General features: G+C 37.3%; 2 protein-coding genes across 3 annotated transcripts in view; both read right to left on the bottom strand.

The window, feature by feature from the left end:
- The window catches only part of LOC123276766 (cytochrome P450 3A12), a 54,329-nt gene that overhangs the window by 10,177 nt on the left and 21,477 nt on the right, over positions 1-22,675 (bottom strand). The window contains exons 10-13 of one of the 2 annotated variants that reach the window (XM_070484306.1): positions 22,385-22,545; positions 19,804-20,030; positions 18,139-18,301; positions 15,475-15,684 (exon numbers count right to left, since the gene is read on the bottom strand). In XM_070484306.1, coding sequence (XP_070340407.1) covers positions 15,589-15,684; positions 18,139-18,301; positions 19,804-20,030; positions 22,385-22,545 — 647 coding nt within the window. In that variant the 3' untranslated portion in view covers positions 15,475-15,588. Of the gene's footprint in view, positions 1-15,474; positions 15,685-18,138; positions 18,302-19,803; positions 20,031-22,384; positions 22,546-22,675 lie in introns of those variants that run through there. The other variant, XM_070484307.1, reaches the window with a different exon arrangement.
- Positions 1,856-9,862, bottom strand: LOC139040238 (cytochrome P450 3A12-like). The gene is made up of 4 exons (XM_070485370.1): positions 9,293-9,862; positions 8,205-8,271; positions 4,581-4,741; positions 1,856-2,116 (listed from the first exon to the last, which is right to left on the bottom strand). Exons 1-4 carry the CDS (start codon positions 9,446-9,448, stop codon positions 1,856-1,858), a joined length of 645 nt encoding a protein of 214 aa, XP_070341471.1. The 5' UTR covers positions 9,449-9,862.

Below are 22,675 nucleotides of genomic sequence, written 5' to 3'. Positions count from 1 at the left end.
TCAGAGGGAGAAAACCAAATAGCATATGATCTCACTCATAAGCAGAAGATAAAAACAACAAACAATCACATAGAAACAGAGATTGGATTGGTGCTTACAAAAGGGGAAGGGAGGAGGGACGAGGGCAAAAAGGGTGATTAGGCACAGGTGTGATGGTGGATTGTACTTAGTCTTTGGGTGGCAAACATGATGTAATCTACACAGAAATTGAAATATAGTGATGTACATCTGAAATTTATGTAATGTTGTGAACCAATGTTACCACAATACAGTAAATAAATGAATAAATAAAAAATAAAATCCAACTTCACAAAAAAGAAAAAGAAATATTGTGGATTTGGGGAAAGTGATAATGGTATTGTTGCATGTACTTTTTAAAGAGTCCTTATATTTTGGAGAACATGATGGGATAGTTATACATGGTATGTCTTAAAATAATATGGGAATTAGGAAAAAGATAGCAGTGGCGTCTGAATGAGGCAGCTGACATGGACTTATGGATGTTGGACAGGTAGTGGTCACATATAGATGCATTAAAAGTATTCCATAGACTTATGTCTATGGGATATGCTTGTATATATGTCAAATACACATACACTTGTGTATTTGTCAAAATTCCTCATGTTAGGCATTTTTTAACGTTTGTATTTCTCACTGCCTGACCCAGTCCCTGACAAGCAACAAGCACTCTCCGTCTATTTGATGAGTAAATGAATCAAAGAGAAGTACAGTTAGTGGTTTTATGGTCAAGAAGTTTAGGACGGGGAACTGCTGAGCTTGGAGGAACCGCAGAGGTCCTCTGGTCCAGAAACAGAAGATTTGGCCAACTCTGACTTCTTCTTTCAATGAGTAGTACATGTAGACACTATGCCAGCACTAGGGACACCATGGCCAACAAGAAAAGTCCCTGCCATTAGGGAGCTTATCCTCAGGGGCTAATAAAAGTTTAGATCCAAGCCAAAGCCCTAGAAATTTTGTTTCAAATTTTGCTCACAATAAAATAAGTGGGAAAGCATTAATGCTTTCCAGAGTTCAAGCTGTGCCCAAAGTCGGATCTTGGTTCTGAATTCCCAGAAAAGCATCCTCAAGACCCCTCCAAGGAGGATGTCTCAGACATCTAGAGAGCAGACATTTTGCTTTGGAATTGTCAACCAATAGTAAGAGTAGAAGGGAGTCGGCACAGGACCACAGCCACAAACAGCACTGAGGGACCTGTGCTTACCTCCATCCTCGATGAGGTTGCTTAAACTATCAGAGATGAGGACCTCTCTGGTCATTACCTGCACACTTACAAGAATGCTAGAGGAAATGGCAGCGAATGTTTAAAAATATGGAATGTAGGAATGTTGGTGGTAAATTCAGAGAGGTGAAGCAAATAGCACAGAAGAATGTAAAGGAAAAATGAACCTATGTTCCCAAAATCAGATAGTGCCTCAATAAATTATGGCAAATGCATGCAATCATACATAAATATATATATATATTTATGTAAATACATATACATATATAGAGTAACATAAGATGGTTATAGTTTACTGGTAAATAAGGTAAACAGTTCAAAACAAAATAAAATATAATATCATTCCATATTTTAAAAAATTTATATATGCATAAAAAAATTCCATACATAAATACATCACCTTATTAACAAGGCCTATCTTAAGGTATTGGGACTGTGGACAGCTATAATTTTCTTTTTTCTAGTCTACGGTTTGTAGAATTTTGAAAACAAATAATAACCACTCTTGTAATAAAAAAACCTCCCTAAAATAAAAAGATGTACAAATAAATGATTGTACAATTACAAATTTGTCATCTATACTAAGATGTCAGAATATGCTGAAACCAGACTGAATCAGAGCCGGTTCCCTTTTCCAGGGGCCCTGTACCTTTCAGGACGAAACTCTTCAGGCTCTGGCCAGAACTCTGAGGCTCGGTGAAGAACAAAGGTTGGCACAGTCACCAGTGTCCTTTTGGGAATGAACACCCCATTGAGTTCCACATCTTTCTTACAGATCCTCTGAAGTCTACCAGCAACTGGGAATAATCTGAGAGATTCATTCAACACCATGTCAAGATAGTCCATCTGTAGCAGGGCATCATAGGTGGGAGGTACCTGGGAAAAAAGAAACAGATTTTGATAAAGTAAGATTTAGGATCAACTTTCCACGCAGGCTCTACAGTGTTATTGAAAGTGTTAGGTGCACAAAAGATTAATTTATTTTGATAAAGTACCTTAGCATTCCTAGGCATTTTAATATCTACATGTCCTTTGACCTGTTCAGTGGCCCATTGAGATGTGTGGAGTATTTTTGACTATGGAAGACCATTAGGACAATCCTCTATACAAGGCCTGAAATCCCTCACATTAGCACGTCTATCAGATTGGCTTTTCTTCTTTCTCTTGTGAACAAATGTGACTAATGGACTATAACATTTACTCTTAAGTGAAATATGCCCAAGTCATTGTTTTCTTTCAAAAGAGAGACCACACACCTGCACCAAGGAAAGAGAACGTATAAAAAAGCCAATTCCCTATTGAACTTAAGGTTTTTTAGTTGAAAAATACTACTTGTTAACTCTTTAGGTTATATATATAAAATTTTAAGATATGTGCTCTATTATATAAAAACTCTATAAGTAATTTGGGAAGAAACCTGTTCCTTTCTAAACCAAACATGACCCAAAAAAGGTTAAGATGGGTGATACCATGGCACACAATTTCATTTCTAGGAAAAGGTGTAACAAGAACTTTACTCTCAGCCCTACCCTCTGTTATTTGAACAGTTTCCTGGTTGGCCCTTCAGGATTTGACTATAAACTCTGAAAATCTAAACAACACACTTCAGCCCCACTTCCGCCAGGTCTCTTCTCATCATAAAGAAATTCAGTTTGGGAAGAGATCTTAAGACAGTGCGGACAATATGAGCTATCACCTGGTATTATATTGAAGATGGAATATTGTAGAGGTTAAGAGTTTGGCTCAGGAGCCAGACACCTTATTAAATGATTGGTTATATGACTAGCATGTGAAAGTTCTTTCATTTCTCTGTAGTTCAGTCTTCTGATATCTTCTATGGATACAATTAGAGCTGACATTTCATAAGGTGGTGTGGCAGAGACATCACTGCTTATCCAACATTCATGTATCCCCTACATTTCCCAGCCCATTGAACTTGGGGGAAATCACATTTGCCAATGGGCTGTGAGCTGAGGTGATGTATGTCAGTTCAGGGAAAAAACATTTGAAAAGCCAGTGAGCAACAATCTACTTCTTTATTCCTCCGCCAATAGGAAGGCCTCATGTTCCATATAACCAGCTATAAGAAGGTAGAGATGTACAACCTGTATCTCTGAGCGCTACGTGGGGCAGAGACTCCCACTCCTATCCTGGACTGGGGTCCAGTTGGAAATGTAAATGTGAGTTAGAAGTAAACATTTGCTATGTAAATCCACTGATATTGAGGGCTAATCCCTTAGTGAGGCATAAGATTGCCTATCCAGACTAATACAGCATTTTATGAATATTAAGTTCATTTATAAATAGAAATCATTTAAAAGAGACATGTATACTAAGAAGCAAATGTTAGCTATTTGTGTTGTTATTGTCCTTGTAATTATTACTATAAAAAAGGGAGAACAAAATGCTTAGCTCGTCTCCGTCTCTAAGTGAACTTTTCATTATATTGCAATGAAAAGAATCCCAATATGGGCTTAAGCAGATAAAAGAAAGAATCTCTACTTTCGTAAGCCCTAAACTGTATCCTTACTTTACATCTGAAGGACCTATGACTGAGAAAGATCATAAAACTTGTCCAAAACCACACTCAGGAAAGTCATGTCTTCCTTTTCCTACACTGTGCTCTTCCCTGTATACCAGGCTTCTCGTAGTCTGCAAAGTTTACCCATCGTGGTAGATTGCACTAATAGTCCCAATTCACCCCTTCCTGTGTCCATGCCCTTTGCCATCTAACTTTGTGGGGCCTCCAATTCTGACTCTTGGGGTGGCCATCTAGCTTGCTTTGAACCAATGGAATGTTGGCGAACTGTTATGAAAGCACAGTTTTGAAAGGTACCCATATAATTGTGCTTTTTCCTCTTGCACTCTGCCATTGCCCTAAGAAGAACAGGTCCGGGCTAATTTTCTGGAGTATGAGAACTATGTGGGGCACACGCAGAACTGAGTCAGCCTATCCAGCTTATCTAAGGCCAGCATAGATCAGACAATAGCCAGAACAAGTCAAGTCCAGCCAACATCAACACAGATAACTATCCAGAAACTTGACAAATAAATGCTGATTGTTAGATGCCACTGAGATTTTGTGATTTTTACTTGGTATTATTGTGGGAACACTATGACCGGCACTTTTTTCAAAGATCTTATATTTATGTGAGTAGCATACATTACTTAGATTTCTCTCCCCCCTTTTTTTTTTGTCTCTTTACACACTTCCTAAAGAGCACACGTGTAAGAATTGACACACTCTTTTTGCAAATTTCTCTTAGGAAGTGGTAAAGAGACATTCTTGCTAAGGCTTCACCTCCTCCCCCCCCCCCCACTCCAAGTAACATCCATTCACCTTATTGGGGAAAGTCACATCAATCTCCTTCTGCAGCTTCTGCTGGACATCAGGGTGAGTGGCCAAAAGATACATAAGGAAGGAAAGAGAAGTGCTCGTAGTCTCATAGCCAGCAAAAATAAACACAATAGATTGGGCTACAAGCTCGAGATCAGACAGAGCTAAAAGGAGAGGAAAGTTATTTTAAGTAAATTATGTAAATATAAAACATCACAGTTCAGATGATTAGAAATCCAAATGAAACTCCCCAACCACTAGGGAAAAAAACAGAAAAGTAGTTCTGAGTCAAACTGGGAATGGTTTGCACTCTGGTGTCTATCTAACACAACCAAGAAAAGGCCAAAATGGTCTTAATCCAGTTTTTCAAGGGTCTATAGTATTTTTGGTCTTTTCTCCTGGTTATGCCACACTCCCACCAACACAGCTGGGTAATTTCTAAGAGATACCATTTCTATCTAACATATACACTGATATTAGTAAGTCCCTTGGAGAATCCTAAAAGTACTTTAGCTACAAGTAATGTAGGGTAGCATTCTCCCCCAGGAAAAATTTAAATTATTCTAGATAAAATATAGTTTGAATTTTTTTAAGAGAGTCTGCAATACTAAGGCTTAATTGTAGAGAAAACTAAAGGATGTTGCCTCTAAACATGTTTCAGGGAATTTAAGAGAATAATGTTGGACTACAGATAAACTCCTGTTACTCAGTGTGGTCCATGGAACAGCAGCATCAGCAACATCTGGGAGCTCATTAAAAATGCAGAAATTCAACGCCCACCCTAGAACTAGCAAATCAAAATCTGAACTTTCATAAGGTATGGTGGTTTGTGTGTACAACCTAGCTTGAGAAGCATGGATAGCACCATGAGAGGCACCAGGTAATGGAAGACCTGGGTAAAGTCTTTGAATGGAAGATCCAAGATATGTACCAAAGCTACAGAGACAGAAAAAAAAAAAAAACACCAGAAGAGTGATGATTGACCATGGTCTAACCAATGGCATTAAAATAGCAGAAGACAAATGGTGTCAATAGGCGGCATTAACCAGCATAAGACATAGAAAAATATGATCCATTGTGTGGAACTACAATACTTATTCAATCATGGCCTGACTGTCATCTTCCTCAGCACATCCGGGCTCTGTTTGGCTCTACTTTATGCTCAGTAAATAGTCCTTGAGATACGAAGTTGTCTTCCCTTTTGACCTTCTCCTGGAAGAAACTAAGCATGGTCAGGGTCTAATCGATTTGACTGGAACTGGATTAGGACCTTTAGACACCCAGAATACTGAAATAAGCATGGTACCTTCCCCAAACATGTATTTTACAACTAAAACTCTACAAAATGACTGTAAAAAAGGTCTACAGAGTTCTGATCTCCCAATGATGATTTCTGTGATGCTGTTGTCAGTAAATTCAACTACCAAAAACTTTCCATCGGTTAACATGAACCTCATGATACTCAAAGTTTAGAGCTGTGCTCTCCTATATAGTAGCCATATGTGTCTATTTAAATTTAAATTTAAATTTTGACTACTTAAATATAAATATAACTTAAGATATAGTTCTTCATTCACACTGGCCACATGTCAAGTTTCAGTAGCCATATGTATCGAGTGTTTACTGCATTGAACAGTGCAGATATATAGTATTTTCTTCATTGCAGAGAGTTGCATTGGACCAGATAGATAGGCAGATAGATAGATAGATATATAGATAATACACAGCTAGATAGAACTAAATGTAGACATAGATATAGATGTATTTATAGCAGTGTGCTGGACTCAGATCATACTTGCACTCTAGTACCAATTATTAAATATTCAGAAATTATATGAGATGATTGTCAAACAACTGGTAGCTTTAAATTAACTATATGGGAATATTCATGTCATGGAAATAAACTATAAATCAAGTCCTGTTTTAGGGAGGCAGAGTATGTTTAGATTACTGGTTATGGGTGGATATAGAAATATTTATGTTTATCAGTTCTGTGTAAATATATTTGATGTTCTTAGCTTTGTCCACTGAGAAGATCTAGAAGCAGTGAAACCCTAGTAGCAATGAGCACTCCTAGACACCCGATTTGGTTATCTAAGTACCATTACACTAAAAGGAAGTGGAGTTCCTTGGAGAAATGGTTGATTCCAGGGCTAGTCACAGGAAATAGAAGAGAAACCTCAAATGTCTTCCATCAGAAAGCAAGGCAGTGGTCAGAAAATGATAGGTGAAAAGGCACAGGATAATCTGTATACCATAGTGATGGGTATACATCATTATACGTTTCTTAAAAACCATAGAAAGCACAACACTGAGAGTGAACCCTAATGTAACCTATGGGCTTCTGGTGAAAATAATGTGTCAACATAGATTCATACATCGTTAGAAATGTACCACTCTGGCGAGGGATTTTTATAGTGGAAGAAGGTGTGTAGAGACTGTATCATAGAGGAAGGAGCAGGGGTTGAACGGGAAATCTATGTACCATCCACTCAATATCGCTGTGAATCTAGAAGTAGTCTAAAAAATAAAATCAATTGAAAAAATAAAATTTACAAAAAGGACGAAAAAAGAAAGGACTGAGGATCCCAATTGGAAGGGCTTCCAGACGACAAACCTGAGAGAATTTGAGAATCAAAATCAAGAATGATGGAGAGTCACCCCAGTGGCATAGTGGTTAAGTTCGTGCATCGCACTTCAGCATCCCTGGGTTCACGGGTTCGGATCCCGGGTGCAGACCTGCACACAGTTCATCAGGCCAAGCCGTGGAAGTTTCTCACATACAAAATACAGGAAGACATGCAGAGATGTTATCTCAGGGCCAGTCTTCCAAAAAAGAAAGAAAGAAAGAAGGAAAGAAAGGGAGGAAGGAAGAAAGGAAGGAAGGAAGAGGTGTAAGAGAGTAAATTAGCAATATATGAGATCATATTGATATAAATGTACAAACAAATGTAAAGGAGAGAATGAAAATCTCCCCTTACAAGGGAACATCAACTCATAAATGTAGAAAAAAGGATGGAATTAGAAAGGCATCATTTAACAACCATTGCAGTAATAATGGTTTCAGTCAAAAAACATCTACACTGATAAAAGTACTAAGTGAAATTTGAAGAGGAACAGAATGTTAACATGTTCTCAAAGGCTTCCTCCAAAAGATACTTATTAATTAAAAAGGGAAAAATAAAATTTAACAATAGGTTAAGTTAGTGAACACAACTTCAACCAAGAGTCCAAGTTAAGGTCACCAACACCGGGGCAAAGGGCATCAGCTGTGCTGAAGCCTTGATGCAAATTCCAGGCAAAGGTTATGATGCAGTGAGTCTGCATGAGTCCTGATAATTGACAAGGAAACAAGCTCCCCAGAGATTCTGATGTAGGTGATCCACAGACCACTGATTGACTTTGGGGCATGAACTACTTGTATAAGGTTGCCCTCCAAGCGTTGAAGAAAATTCTGCCTACATGCTTCTAGAAAGTGTCTCTGGCTACTATTAATATCTGAACATGTGTCTTTCTTCAGTTTGGTTTAAAAAGTCATTTGTCTGGAAAACTTCCTTCATGTTTTCAGAACCACTCCCTCCCCCTGCACTTCCCCGTCAGTGGTCCTCTGAAGCCTTCTTTGGTTACCTTTATGGGTGTCCATTTCTTTGGAATTCTGGGAGTTAATCATCAACTGAAGAAAATCCACTCGGTTCTGGAAGCAGAAAGAGACATTTCAATGACAGAAAGACACTTGTGAAGTCAGAAATATATCAGGAATGTAGTGCTTAACCTCTTTCCTGAAAATATGGCCCTTTAAGTCCAGGAGTCTGATTAATGTTGCCTGAGTCACCGGTAAACAAAAACATCCAGCTAAAAATCTGGAACAGGATGTTGCTTCAGCATTTCTGGCTTTTGAACACAGCTTCTTGGCCAAAGAGTTGCCTGCTCCTGTCATCATGCCTGCTTGCTCAAGAAAAAGGCCCTGACTTCAATCCTGTTTTTCTTCAGCCTTAATTTTAAATGAATGCCCACATAGATTAATTCTCTGATATTTGCAGAGTTTATTGAAAGCTTTTATGCCAGCATCTTCAAATGCTTCACCCTCTCAGAACACTACATGGTCTTCAGTAACATCCTGGGGGTACCCAACCCTTTCTCCTTGACCTGTAGACATCCTTGTGTTGAACTCCAGGCCTTATGAAGGCAAAGCTGGGTTAGCCATCTTGCAGCCTCAATGCCCAGAGAAGACTTCTGTCCACTATGAGGGGGCTCAAATATAACATAGACTATACTCCACCAGGTAGCCTGATGGGGGCTTCCATTAAAGAATGCGTAAAATAAGAGGCCTGGAATGAAAGTGATTTTTTTTCCCAGTATAAGATCTGGGAAAATTGTAATGTAATTTAAGTATAAATAATTTTAAACAGAAATTTTTAGACTTTGATAATTTATTGAAAGGAAGTGATAAATTTTTTACCTCATCAATATTCATGCAGTGACATACTAATTGTCATGCATATTATTAAATTTTAAACATTGCCCTCTGATTCATTTTTTATCTCCCTCCCCATCCTCCACCTTATTCATTTTCCTGAAAATATTAGAACTCTCCTGTCCTAAAACCTAGAAATCTCCCCACCAGAAAAAAAATACACCGAAGTGCACAAATCCTGAGTACAGCTCAATAAATTATGAAAAGTGAATAGCTTCGTGTAACTACCACCATATTTTACCGTTTCTTTATTTTTGAGGCGACTTTCTTTCATCCTTTTTACAGATTTTATGAAAAAATCAGTTACACTTTTTGGAAACACACTGATATTTAATGCTTCATAAACTGGGCGAAGAAATGGAAAGAGAGCTGTAGGGAAAAAGAGAAAAGAAAGCATGATGAAAATGAAAATTTCACCTTGAGCAATTATAATTTGCTTTACCAATCAAAAGAGTAAAAGACACCAAGCTTCTCAACCATAAGCCAATTCCTCCATCATCTTTGCTCAGACTTCCTAGCCATCACTATAGCAGTGAGATCAATGACCCCTTTTGCATCTTTGAAGTGACAGAAAGAACAAGATTAAATTCCTTGACCACTTAACCTTTTATCTCTCGGACTAGAGTTTCTTGGATAAACCAGACCATAGTCTGCTACCTTAATTAATTGTGCTGTTCAATAAAAGGAGTCAGGAGAGGAATAAAACATGATGGTTTTCTAACCACAATGGAATGAAATGAGAAATAAATAACAGAAAGAAAATTGGGAAACTCACAAATACATGGAAATAAAACAATACACTCCTAAATAACCAATGGGTCAAAGAAGAAGTCAAAGGGCAATTAGAAATTGCTTTGGGAAAAATAAAAGTGAAGACATGTTATACCAAAACTTACTGGATGTAGCAAATGCAGTGCTCAGAGAAAATTAATGAATACAAATTTCTACATTTAAAAAGAACTAAGATCTCAAGTCAATAACCTAAATTTCTACCTTACAGCAGTGAAAAAGGAAGAAAGAATGAAAACTAAAGCAAGCAGAATGAAGGCTATAATAAAGACAAGAGGAGGAACTAATGAAATAGAGAATAAAAACCAATAGAGAAAATCAATGAAACCAAAAGCTGATGCTTCAAAGAGACCTTTAGGTAGATTGACCAAGGAAAACAGAGAGAAGAATCAACTTAAGAGCATCAGAAAAGAAAAAGGGGACACTACTACTGACATTAAAAAATAAAAAGCACTATGAAGAAATTCTATGAACAATTGAATGCCCAGAAAACTTAGATGAAATGGAAAATTTCCTAGAAAAACACAAACTACACGATCTGACTGAAAAAGAAATAGACAATATGTGGTAGTCGCCAGAGGGGAGTGGTGAAGGGGGAGGGCAAAAGGGGTAAAGGGGCACATGTGTATGGTGACAGATGGCAGCTAAACTTTTGGTGGTGAACATGATGCTGTTTATAAACAAGTTGAAACATAATGATGTACTTTTGAAATTTACATAATGTTAGAAACCATTGAGACTCCAATAAAAACAATAGACAATCTGAATAGACCTGTAACGAGTAAACGAAAATTGAGTTAGTTATGTCTGGATGGTTTAAATGAGGAATTCTATCAAACATTTTTAAAAGAAGTAAGAAAAATTTTTCACAAACTCTTCCCAAAAATAGAAGAGGGAGGAATACTTCCAAACTAATTCTATAAAGCCAGTATCATCCTGATACTAAACCAGACAAAAGCACCACAGAAAAAAAAAAAAGCTGCTGACAAACATGTCTTATGAACATGTTTGCACAAATCCTCAACAAAATAATAACAAACTCAATCCAGCGACATAAAAAGAAGCATACAGGGTAACCAATGGGGTTTATTCCAGGAATGCAAGGCTGTATAATACCGCACATTAACAGAACAAAAGACAAAAAAACACATGATCATCTCAATAGATGCACAAAAAGAACTTCAGAAAATCCAACACTCTTTTGTGTTAAAGAAAAAACTTCAACCAACTAAGAGTACAAGGGAATTTCCTCAACCTGATAAAGGGAATCCACCAAAAAAAACATAGCTAACACTGTACTTAATAGCGAAAGGCTGGATGTTCTCCCCTGAGATATGAGCAAGACAGGGATGCCTCTTTCACCACTTCTATTCAGCATTGTACTAGAGTTTATAGCCAAGGCAATTAGGAAGAAAAAGAAATAAAAGGTATCTATATAGGAAATGAAGAATTAAAACTATTTCTATTACCAGATAACATGATCTTGTATACAGAAAATCCTAGGGAATCCACTAAAAACCTATTAGAAGTAATAAACAAGTTTGGCAGCATTCAAGGATACAAGGTCAATATACAAAATCAATTGTATTTCTATACATTGCAAAAAAAAAAGATTGAAAAGTGAAATTAAGAACTTCATTTATATTAACAACAAAAAGAACAGAATAGTTAGAAAGAGACTTTTTAAAAAGCAGTGCAAAATTTATGCTCTGAAAATTGCAAATATTGTTGAAATAAATAAAAGGATACCTAAGCAAATAGAAAAGCATCCATGTTCATGGATCAGAAAACTTAATATTGTCAAGATGGCAATAATTCCCCAAATCGATTGACAGCTTTATCACATACTCTATGAGCATCCTACCTGGCTTCTTTATGGAAATTGACAAGATGAACTTAAAATTTGTATGGAATTGCAAGGGCCCAAGAATAGTGAAAACAATCTTGAAAAAATAAGAAAGGTGTAGGACTCACACTCCCAATTTCAAAACTTACCACAAGGATATAATAATCAAGGCATTGAGATACTGGCATAAGATTAAACATATAGATCAATGAAATAGAATTTAGAGTCCAGAAATCAACCTACATGTCCATTATCAACAAAATTTTGAGAAGGATTCCAAGACCATTCTGTGGGAAAATTACTCTTTTCAATAAATCATGCTGGGACAACTGGATAGTCACATGCAAAAGAATGAATTTGGTCTGTTACCTCACTTCATATACAAAAATAAACTCGAAATGGATCAAAGACCTAAACAAAGAAAACTATAGAACTCTTAGAAGAAAACCAAGGATAAATCTTCATGATCTCATATTTGGCAATGGATTCTTAGATATAACACCATAGGCTCAGGCAATAGAATAAAAATTCACAAATTGTATATCATCAAAATTAAAAATTTTCTGCTTTGAAAAGCATTATCAAGAAAGTGAAAAGACCCCTACAAAATTGAAAAAAAATTCAAAACCTATATCTGAAAAGGAACTTTTATCTGGAATATATACAGACCTCTTACAACTTGAGAATGAAAAGACAAACAACCAACTGTAGAAGGGCAAACACTTTGAATAGACATTTATCTAAAGAAGTTATAGAACTAGCCAACAAACATGTAAAAAGTTGCTCAACAGCACTAGGCATTAGGGAAATGCAAATCAAAACTGCAATGAGATATCACTTCACACAGACTAGGATGACCATAATCAAAAAGATAGAAAAGTGTTGATCAAGTGTTGGTGAACGTGTGGAGAAATTACAACATTCACACATTGCTGGTGGGAATATAAAATGGTATAGCTATTGTGGAAAACAGTTGGGCAGTTTCTTAAGTGGTTCAACAAAGAGTAATTATATAATCAGCAATTCTACCCCTGAGTACATACCCAAAAGTACCGAAGGCAGGTATCAAAAAAAAAACCCAAAAAACTTGCACATGAATGTTCATGGGAGCACTATTCACAATAGCCAATAAGTGGAAACAACTCAAATGTCCATCTACTGATGAATGGATAAACAATACGTAATATGCCCATACAATGGAATATCATTCAACCACGAAAATAATGAAGTACTGATATATGCTACAACATGGATGAACCTTGGAAACATTATACTAAATGAAGAAAGGCAGCCACAAGAGACCACATATTCTATGATTCCATCTATATAAAGTGTCCAAGCTAGGTAAATCTATAGAGACAGAAAGTAAATTAGTGATTGATTGCTTAGGACTAAGAGTGGGAGGGGTGGTATTTAAAACATACAGGGTTCCTGAGATGGCAAAAATATTCTAACAGTTCACTCTAGTAATTGTTGCACGTATTTTAGAATATAATAAAAATCATTTTTAGTTGTATTGAACTATAATTGACATACAGTACTGAATAAGTTTAAGGTGTACAGCATAATGACTTGACATATATATATACTGTGAAAAGATGACCACAATTAGTTTTGCTAACATTCATCATTTTATGTATTCCAAAACATTTTTTCCCTGTGAACTCTTAGGATGTGGTAAGTACAGCATCAGCTCTTCCAACACAGAATTGAGGACAAGGGCCATGTTCTATGCCTACCGTGAGAACAGAGCCTGCAGAGGGCATCCTTTCAGAATTGACTCTCTTAGTAGCTTACAAGTATACCACACAGCAGTGTTAGCTATAGACATTGTGTTGTACTTTACATCCCCAAGTACCTATTTATCTTATAACCAAAAGTTTGTATCTTCTGACCACTTGATTAAGGGGCTATCTGCAAGGTTTTTCTACTGTGAAGCTACCCTTCTTCCTGGTAATTAATGGGTATTTTGAGCAGCAGTATTTTGAAACTGTGTAAATGTCCTTGTTGAACTACAAATTATCCACTTATTTATATATTTATGTATGTACACATTTTCCTTTTTTATTCAATGGGTCACTGATCATGCAGTGAGAACTTCTTTATTATGATTGTTAAACTGCCCGATTTGGTCAGTGGAAGGCCCTAGGGCTGGTCTCCATGTCTTGTTGACATCTCCCCATCACTGTTTAGCATTCTCTTGCTCTCTAGCACAACAAGATGTTTGAGGTTCATCTTGTGCTTTCTTCATCCCAGTCCTGGAATTCTCTAAGGAGTCCTAGTTCCTTGTAGTGGAAAATGGTATTTATAAGCCAAGATGTGGCACCAGGTATACTCACTGCTATTAGGGTGTCACTGTTTCTAAGCCACAACAGTAGAGATAAGTAGGGAAAGATAGTTTTTATTTCTACACACATGCACACCCCTATCTATTATGTATCAATAATCTATCTATAAAGAAAAGCATGAATTTACACTGATACATTCAGTTCCAATCTCTGATACCACAGGGTTCATTCTGATTTTCTCCCTTTTACAGTCAGAGACTCTATTCTCCAACAGTGAGAAACCTGGCCCTCGTCATCCTTAATATAATTACTTATTTGATCAATCCCCCTTTATATGGCCAATCCTGACTCTATCACTTTCCACTCATCACACCGTCCACACCCTACTTTTGTTCTCCACACCCTATTGAGGCTCTGGCTTCTCTTGCCATACCATCTTTTCACAGGGACCCCCTTCGCACCTTGCTTGGGCTCCCACACTCGTTCCAAACTACCCCTCAATGTGCACAGCCTCCCCACACTACTTGGTCTCTGACTTGGAGACACTTTGACTCCCTTCTTTGCTCCCATTTCCCAACGTGAGGCTGCTCACCTTGCTGTGTGCCACCTACTGGCTTTAGGATTGAATTATCCAGAAAGGGAAAAGGAGGGAAGGGAAGGGAGAAGAAGGAAGGTGAGGGAAGGGGCAGAAAAGGAAAAAGAAGAACTTTGCACCTGCTGATACCCACTGAGACTGATGAATATTTGTAGCCTCTCTGCCCAATCAACTGACCTATCAACCATTCCTTATTTCATCTCTCTTGTGTTAAAACAGTTGGGAGCTGGGGATAAAGTGCAAAGAGGTATAAGAAAACATGTTGCCAACCATCAACAAAGTCATGGGAGGTACGATAAAAACATTTAATCAAAACTAATAATATAAGTGCCTCGGATGAGAGTTATAAAAAATATTCGCCCCCAAAATTGGAGAATTAAACTATGAATACACTTTCCAAGCACGATGCAAAGTCATGGTGGATTAACTCTCACATACCTTAAAAATCAAATGGGAGCCCTGAAAAAGGCCCCACTCAACCAGTGATTGTGATGCTTGAAAATCTTTAGTTACTGGATCACAGATTCAGTTCTATAGATTCTCCCTAATATGTATGAAGGCATCAGATAATACTTTTGTAAACAGATGTTTATAAACTTGTTTAATATAAAACTTTATAGAATATTCAAAATGAAAATGTGATATAAATGTCTCTACTACAATCACTACAATAATTCTTGTTTTCATTAAAGTTTGTTGATAAAATTGTTGAGAAAGTTTTATTCTTGATCAGTGCTTAGGAAGAGTAGATGGTACTAACTGGGGGTGAATGGAGAATCAGATAAGCTGAGTCCACATATCTGGCACTTACTTTGTCCCCCCCTTTATATCACACAAACATGTGATACTCTAAGTAGACACTGAGAAAGCTCAATGAATGTAAGAATCCATAGGCATCCATCAAGTGGAGTAGGTTAAGATAATCTTTATTCTGGATTTCATTCACAAAGTAAATCGAGGTCTCTCCTGTTCTGGGATACAGCTTCCTTGAAGACCAAAGCAGAAGACCTCAGGGAAAGTCAGGCTCCACTCACGGTCCCAGCTCTGGACTCAACTTTTAGAACAATTGGTTTTTCTGGTTGAAGAAATCCATAAGTGACTAATTTCATGGGAATCTGAAACAGTTAAAAAGCACATGAGAACTGAGTAATGAAGTCCCACCAAGAACAGAAGCAAAGTATACAAGCTACATTAAGGAAAATAATGCTTCACAAACATGTGGACATTAATTTTAGTGTCATGTATCTTTGATTATTTACATTGATTCTATAAGCTGGGTCAGATTGGATACTGAAAGTTTTAGCTGTCCATTCATTCAAAAAATTATCTATTGAACATGTATTCTGCACCAGGCTGGACACTAAATCATTCTGGTTTGTATTCCTTTTAGATCTACATTTTAAATAAAAGAGATGAACATTTAAAATTTAAACCAGAATCTGAAGCATTATAGCAAACTATTTTTAAAAGCCATATAGAATTAAGTTTGTATACATTAGCACTTGCAATGTAATCCTGAATGGGCCTTACACCTTTTTGTTGTATAAACCATCCTTGACTTTCTAAAGAGTCCAGTCACCTCTTCCATTGGAACTCATCCAGCTTCATGGTGAGAAGAGGTCTTTGTGAAGCATTTTGCCTATTCTCTAATATCTCTTGGCTCCCATGTGCAGGGCAGATGGTGAAGTTCTGAAGACCTACAGTGTTTTGATACTTTTAGCTCCATTCTCACTCAGTCACCCCTTCAGTGCTGTGGGACCCAGCAGAAGAGCAACCTTCTGAACTCAGTTGATAAAATACCAGTAAATTGCCATGAAGGGTGAGAAGCACCAGCCTGTGGATGACTGGGAGCTCACAGGGAGTGTCTGCTCCATCACGTGTGTATGAGAGACCTGTTTTTTCTCAGGACTTGGTCTCCTGTTGGTTCACACTTACAGGACTGCCACACAGCTTCCCTAAAGTCACAAATGAGATGGAAACTATCTCTATCCTCCTCTACCTGAAGAAAGCATACTTAAGAGAAGGAACTGTATATTAAATGCATAAGTCACAGAAATAAGCCTTATCACAGGGCCTTGCTTGATATGAGTCAATGTCTTCTGTTCTGTTCTCCAGAGGACAGAGTCCACATCTTTCCATAAATATAAAACCTCGTTATTTTATAATTTCAAATGGCATACGTATCCTCTGCAAACAGACACACACAATATGCACATACACAAATGTCAGTTGTTAAATTTTTCAAATTAAAATTGTTTAAAATTTGTCTCCAAGAGCTCTAAATCAACTTCAAACTACTCCTTAATCATTTACTGGATGACTGCAAGGCACCGTTGGTAGTCTATGAAAGCAATAATGTGAGGTGCTAAAGTTAAAGATATTCATAGGTACAAAGAAAACATAGAGAACAAAACTGGCTTGTTTCAGGACAAAGTATAAAGTTAGGTGGTCTGACCAATGACATCAGCCTGCAGTAACTAATAATAGAGCAGAGGAGAGGGTGGGCTCTAGACTGTGAGTGGAAGACTCCATGGAGGGGCTTGGGTATTGAAGGAGGACTTGAAAGGTGAGAACATAATGTGGAGAAAAGCAGGAAGAATATTCGTTGAGTCATTATTAGGACATAAAAGACAGACTGGAGCAGCGTTCCTGGAAGGTGAGATCAAAGAGGCAGGATGACCCTGGACTATGGAAGTCCCTCACATCTGGTATAAATGCTTTCAATCCATGATTCTCAACCTAGGCTGCACATGAGAAACTATGGGGATGCTTTTAAGCCACATTCTGGGAGAATTATTTTACAATTTCTGAGACAATCTAGGCATAAGGATTTTTTTTTTTTTACTAATGTTATGATAGATTACAACCTTGTGAGATTTCAGTTGTACATTTTTGTTAGTCATGTTGTGGGTACACCACTTCCCCCTTTGTGCCCTACCCCCACCCCCCCCTTTTCCCTGGCATAGGATTTTTTAAAGCCCCCTGGTTATTTCATTATAAAAAGAGTGGTTGAAAACCACTGTCATGAAGCTTTAGTAAGTTCTGGTGGAAAAGATCATCCTTCAAAAGTCATGACGTGGTAGTCACTGCACGTCTTGACTGTGCACACTTCCCCTTCCTTCCAGGGGACTTGAAACCAAATTTAAAACTTTGCTCAGCTTCAAAGTACTGGGCATAATCACACACGCTGTGTTGACTCTACCTGACTTTTACATTTAGGTCTTTATAAAGCCACAGTCTTAGCAATCCAGAACAAAGGATCCCTAAAGTTCACAGATGGTTCAAAATAGATTCTCTGGCCAATAGAATGAATTACTATTTGAATAGAATACATTCTTTTATATATCTATCTATCTATATATATAATAAATATATATGAATATATAAAAATATATATTTATAAATATATATAAGTATATAAATATAAATATATATAAAAATATATATTAAATAAATATATATATGTAGAATATATATATATATATATGTAGAGAGATACTCCTTCAGTTAAAAAAGAAAAAAAAACCTCCCAATAAAACATTATTTATGTAGGAAGTTAACTGTCTGACCTGTGTTTCTTTACAAGGTTTGAAGGAGAAGTTCTGCAGCACTCTGACAACAGCAACTTTCATGTTCATCAGAGCAAACCTCATGCCAATGCAGTTTCGGGGTCCATTTCCAAAGGGCATATATATATAAGGATTTATGCCGTCCTTGTTCTCCTTGCTGAACCTGGATCCACAATAGTAGATGAAAACAAGTTATTGAAACATAAACAGCACAAGAACTACAGGTTTGGAGTTTTCACTTAGACTTCTCAACCAATGGTATACAAGATGCCCTTGTGGGTAGTCATTGACATCCTGCTATCGGTATTTTACTGAGACAGTTAAAAGCTACAGATCCTTTCCATTCCCATGACTCTATAGGAGCTTTCAGTCTTGTTGAGGAGATGAGTCAAATGCTGTGTAAAAACAAAATTTATCTTTAAACATTAAAACTGTTTCCAGGGTGGTGAGATGTTCACAAAAAGAAATGAGAGTGATTGAAGGAAAAGTAGGTCTCTACCTGAGCTAACTTATGTTGGTCATGTGCGCATGGAGGAAAGAAGCAGGAGAAATGTCTCCCATTATTTTCATTGCCATTTTCCCTCCTCCCCTTCCCCACTCCTCCCTGTCTCTCTCTTTCTCTGTCTCCCATAGAATAGCTCATATCAGATGATTGTCATAGGAGTAAGATGCTACTCTACAATAGCATAATCACTGACTTCCTTGTCTATGCATTCCACTAGGCTTTAAATTCCTTCAAGGTTAGACTCATGTTTTATCCAAATTTCATTGTTCAATTTTTTATTATATTAAGGAAAAAATGTGGATTTGGAAAAAGTGATAATGACATTGTGGTTATGTATTCTTTAAAGAGCCTTCATATTTTGGAGAACATTCAAGAAAATTTCATATGATGGGCCTTAAAATAACATTAGAGTTAGGAGAAGGGTAGCAGCGGTGTCTGGATTGGGTAGCTGACATGGGTTGATGGTTGCTGGGTAAGTTTTGTTGGGCACATATAGATGCATGAAAACAGTTCCAAAGACGTGTGTAGGGAATACGGTGTGTATATGTCAAATACACATATACTTGTGTATGTCGAAAATTTTCCATAAAAAATTCCATAGAGTAAATCGTAACAATGTTTAAAAAAATAGAATGTAGGAATGTTTGTGGCAAAATCAGAGAACTGAAGAGAGCAGTAAGGAAAACCATAAAGGAAACAAAAGTCCATATTCCTAAAATCAGATAATAGTTCACCAAATAATGGTATATGCATAAAATTACACACACAAACACATATAGCGTAACATGGATGTTGTTTATAGTTTACTGTTACATAAAGTAAGCAGTTCAAAATCAATATAACACAACTTTAATTTCTAAAAATTAATATATGCAAAGAACCGTGTCCATAAAGACATACATCACACTATCAGTGAGATTGCTCTTAAAGTATCGGAACTGTGGACGCCTATAATTTTCTTTTATCTAGTCTAAAGATTGTAAAATTTTGAAAACAAATAATGATCATGCTTGTAATGAGATTAAAAAACATACAAAAATTAAAATATGTACAAATAAAAGATTGTACAATCACAGGTTTGTCATCTATATTAAGAGGCATCAGAATATCCTTGAACCAGCCTGAACCAACATGGGTTCCCTTTCCCAAGGGCCTTGTACCTTTCTGGATGGAACTCCTCAGGTTGTGGCCAGAGCTCTGTGTCTCGGTGAAGAGCAAAGGATGGCACCATCACCACTGTTCCTTTGGGAATGAATACCCCACCAAGTTCCACATCTTTCTTACAGGTCCTTTCAATTCTACCAGCAACTGGGAATAATCTGAGAGACTCATTCAACACCATGTCAAGATACTCCATCTGTACCAGAGCATCATAGGTGGGAGGTGCCTGGGAACAAAGAAACAGATTTTGATAAACTGAGAAATGGGATCAACTTTCCACTCAGCTTATGCAGGACTACTGAAATGTTAGGAGTAAAAAAAAAAATTTATTTTGGTAAAGGACCTTAGCAGTTATAGACACTTTAATATCTGTCATCTCCTTTGACCTCCTCGATGGCTCATTGAGATGTGTAGAGTAGCTATGACTATGGGAGACTGTTGGGACAATCTTTTAAATAGGTCCCAAAATCCCTCACATTACCATGTAGGAATTTTCTTTTCTCATGTGAACAAATGTGCCTAATATATTATGACCCTTACTCTTAAGTAAAATACACTGAAGTCACTGTTCCCTTTCAAAGGACAGGCCACATATCTCTACCAAGGAAAGAGAACGTGTAAAAGAGCAAATCCTCAATTCCACATAAAGTTTTTCAGTTGAAAATCCTGCTTGCTAACACTTTAGCTTATATATAAAAAATTTGGAAACACTGAATTATACAAAATCTCTATAAATAACTTGAGGAGAAACTAGTACCGTTCTAAACCAAATATGACAAAGAGAGGATAAGAAGGAATGCTACCAGGACAGACAACTTCATTTCTCTTGAAAATTTTAAGAACACCAGATCCTCACTCTCAGCCCCACCCACTGTTGCTGGAACAGTCTCCTAACCGTCACTTCAGGATTTGACTCTAAGCTCTGAAGATCTGAAAAACCCACTCCAGCCCCAGAGGGCAGGTGTCTTCACAACTGCAAAGAATTCCAGTTTTGGCAGAGATCTTAAAACTGTGTGGACAATATGTGGCTATCATCTGGTGTTATATTGAAGAGGCAATATTGCAGAGGTTAAGGTTTTGGCTCAGGAACCAGACACCCTGGATCACAGCTCAGCTTCTTCATCACTAGTTGTATGACTAGTGTATGAAAGGTATTTCATCTCACTGCAGCTTAGTTTCTGATATGTTACATGGAGATAATTAGAGTTTACATTTCACAGCACTGTGTGGCAGAGATATTCACTGCTCACCCAACATCCATGTAGTCCCCCAAATTTCTCAGCCCACTTGAACGTAGGAGAAACGGGCTTTGACAATAGGCTGTGAGCTGAGGTGATGTACGTCAGTTTGGGGACAAAACATTTGAAAAAAAATCACTCTATTCTTTATTCTTCAGCCAACACGAAGTCCTCATGTTCCAGATAATCAGCTACAAGAAGGCAGAGCATCGTAGTGCATATCCCCAAGTAACTATGTGGAATAGAAACTCCCACTCCCATCCTCCACTAACCTCCTTTGGACATTTAAATGTGAGATAGAAGTAAACCTTTGCTATGCAAAGTCACTGAGATTGATGAGTAATCTGTTACTGAGGAATAACCTAGCCTTTCCTAACTGATACAGAATTTTATGAAGATTAAATTCGTTAATAAATAAAAAGCATTTAGAACAGACATATTTCGTATGAAGCGAATGTTATTTATTAGTATTGTTGATGCCTTGTAATTATTATCATAAGAAAGGTAGAACACAATGCTTAGCTAGTCTCTGTCTCTAAGTTACCTATTATACTGTAATCAAAAGAATCATAAGATGGGCTTTATCAGAGAATACAGATAATCTCTAATTTACATAGGCCCTAAAATGTCTCCTTACCTTATATTTGGAGGACCCATGACTCAGAAACTTCATAAGACTTGTCAAAACCATAGTTAGGACTCAAAGTCGTGTCTTCCGTTTCCTACCCTATGCTCTTTCCTGTACACCAGGCTTCTTCTGTCTGCAAAGTTTACCCAGGGTGATCACACTAATGGTTCCAACTCTCCATTCGCTCCTATGTTCATGGCCTTTGCCATCTACCCTTGTGGTGCTCTCCCATTATAACTCTGGGGTTGGTCATGTGGCTTGCTTTGAACCAATGGAATTATGGCTAATTGTGATGCAGGCAGTTTTGAAAGACACCCACAGGACTGGGCTTCATGCTCTGCCTCTACCATTGCCTGGAGAAGAACACACCCAGACTCATTTTCTGTACTTTGAGAGATGTGTGGATCATATCAACAATATCAACAGAGATAACTTATTGTTAGGTGCCACTGAGGTTTTGTGATTTTTACTTAACATTATTGTGGGAACAGACAATTGATATGCCAGGACCAGCAATTTTTCAAAGATCTCATATTTATGTGAGCAGAATACACTACCTAGGTTTCTCTCTTTGCTTTTGTCTCTTTAGATCCTCCCTAAATAGCACGGAAAGAAATGATATTTATGCTTTCTTGCACCACTTCTAGGAAGTGGTGAGGAGATACTCTTGTGAAAGCTTCACTTTCCCCCTCCCTCCAGGTATCATCCACTCACCATATTGGGGAAAGTTGCATCAATCTCCTCCTGCAGCTTCTGCTGGACATCAGGGTGAGTGGCCAAAAGATACAGAAGGAAAGAAAGAGAACTGCTGACGGGCTCATAGCCAGCAAAAATAAATATAATAGATTGGGCTACAAGCTCCAGATCAGACAGAGCTAAAAGGAGAGGAAAGACAGTTTAGGTAAAGCATGTCATTGTAAAACAGCACAGATTACATTATTAGAAATCCAAATGAAACTACCAAACCACTAGAGAAAAAATAGAAAAGCAATTCACAGTCAAATT

Source organism: Equus asinus, chromosome 14 (genome assembly GCF_041296235.1).
Source record: "Equus asinus isolate D_3611 breed Donkey chromosome 14, EquAss-T2T_v2, whole genome shotgun sequence".
NCBI classification, from domain to species: Eukaryota; Metazoa; Chordata; class Mammalia; order Perissodactyla; family Equidae; genus Equus; species Equus asinus.
Note: the sequence above shows the minus strand (reverse complement) of the source record. Positions and strands in the feature narration are given on the sequence as shown.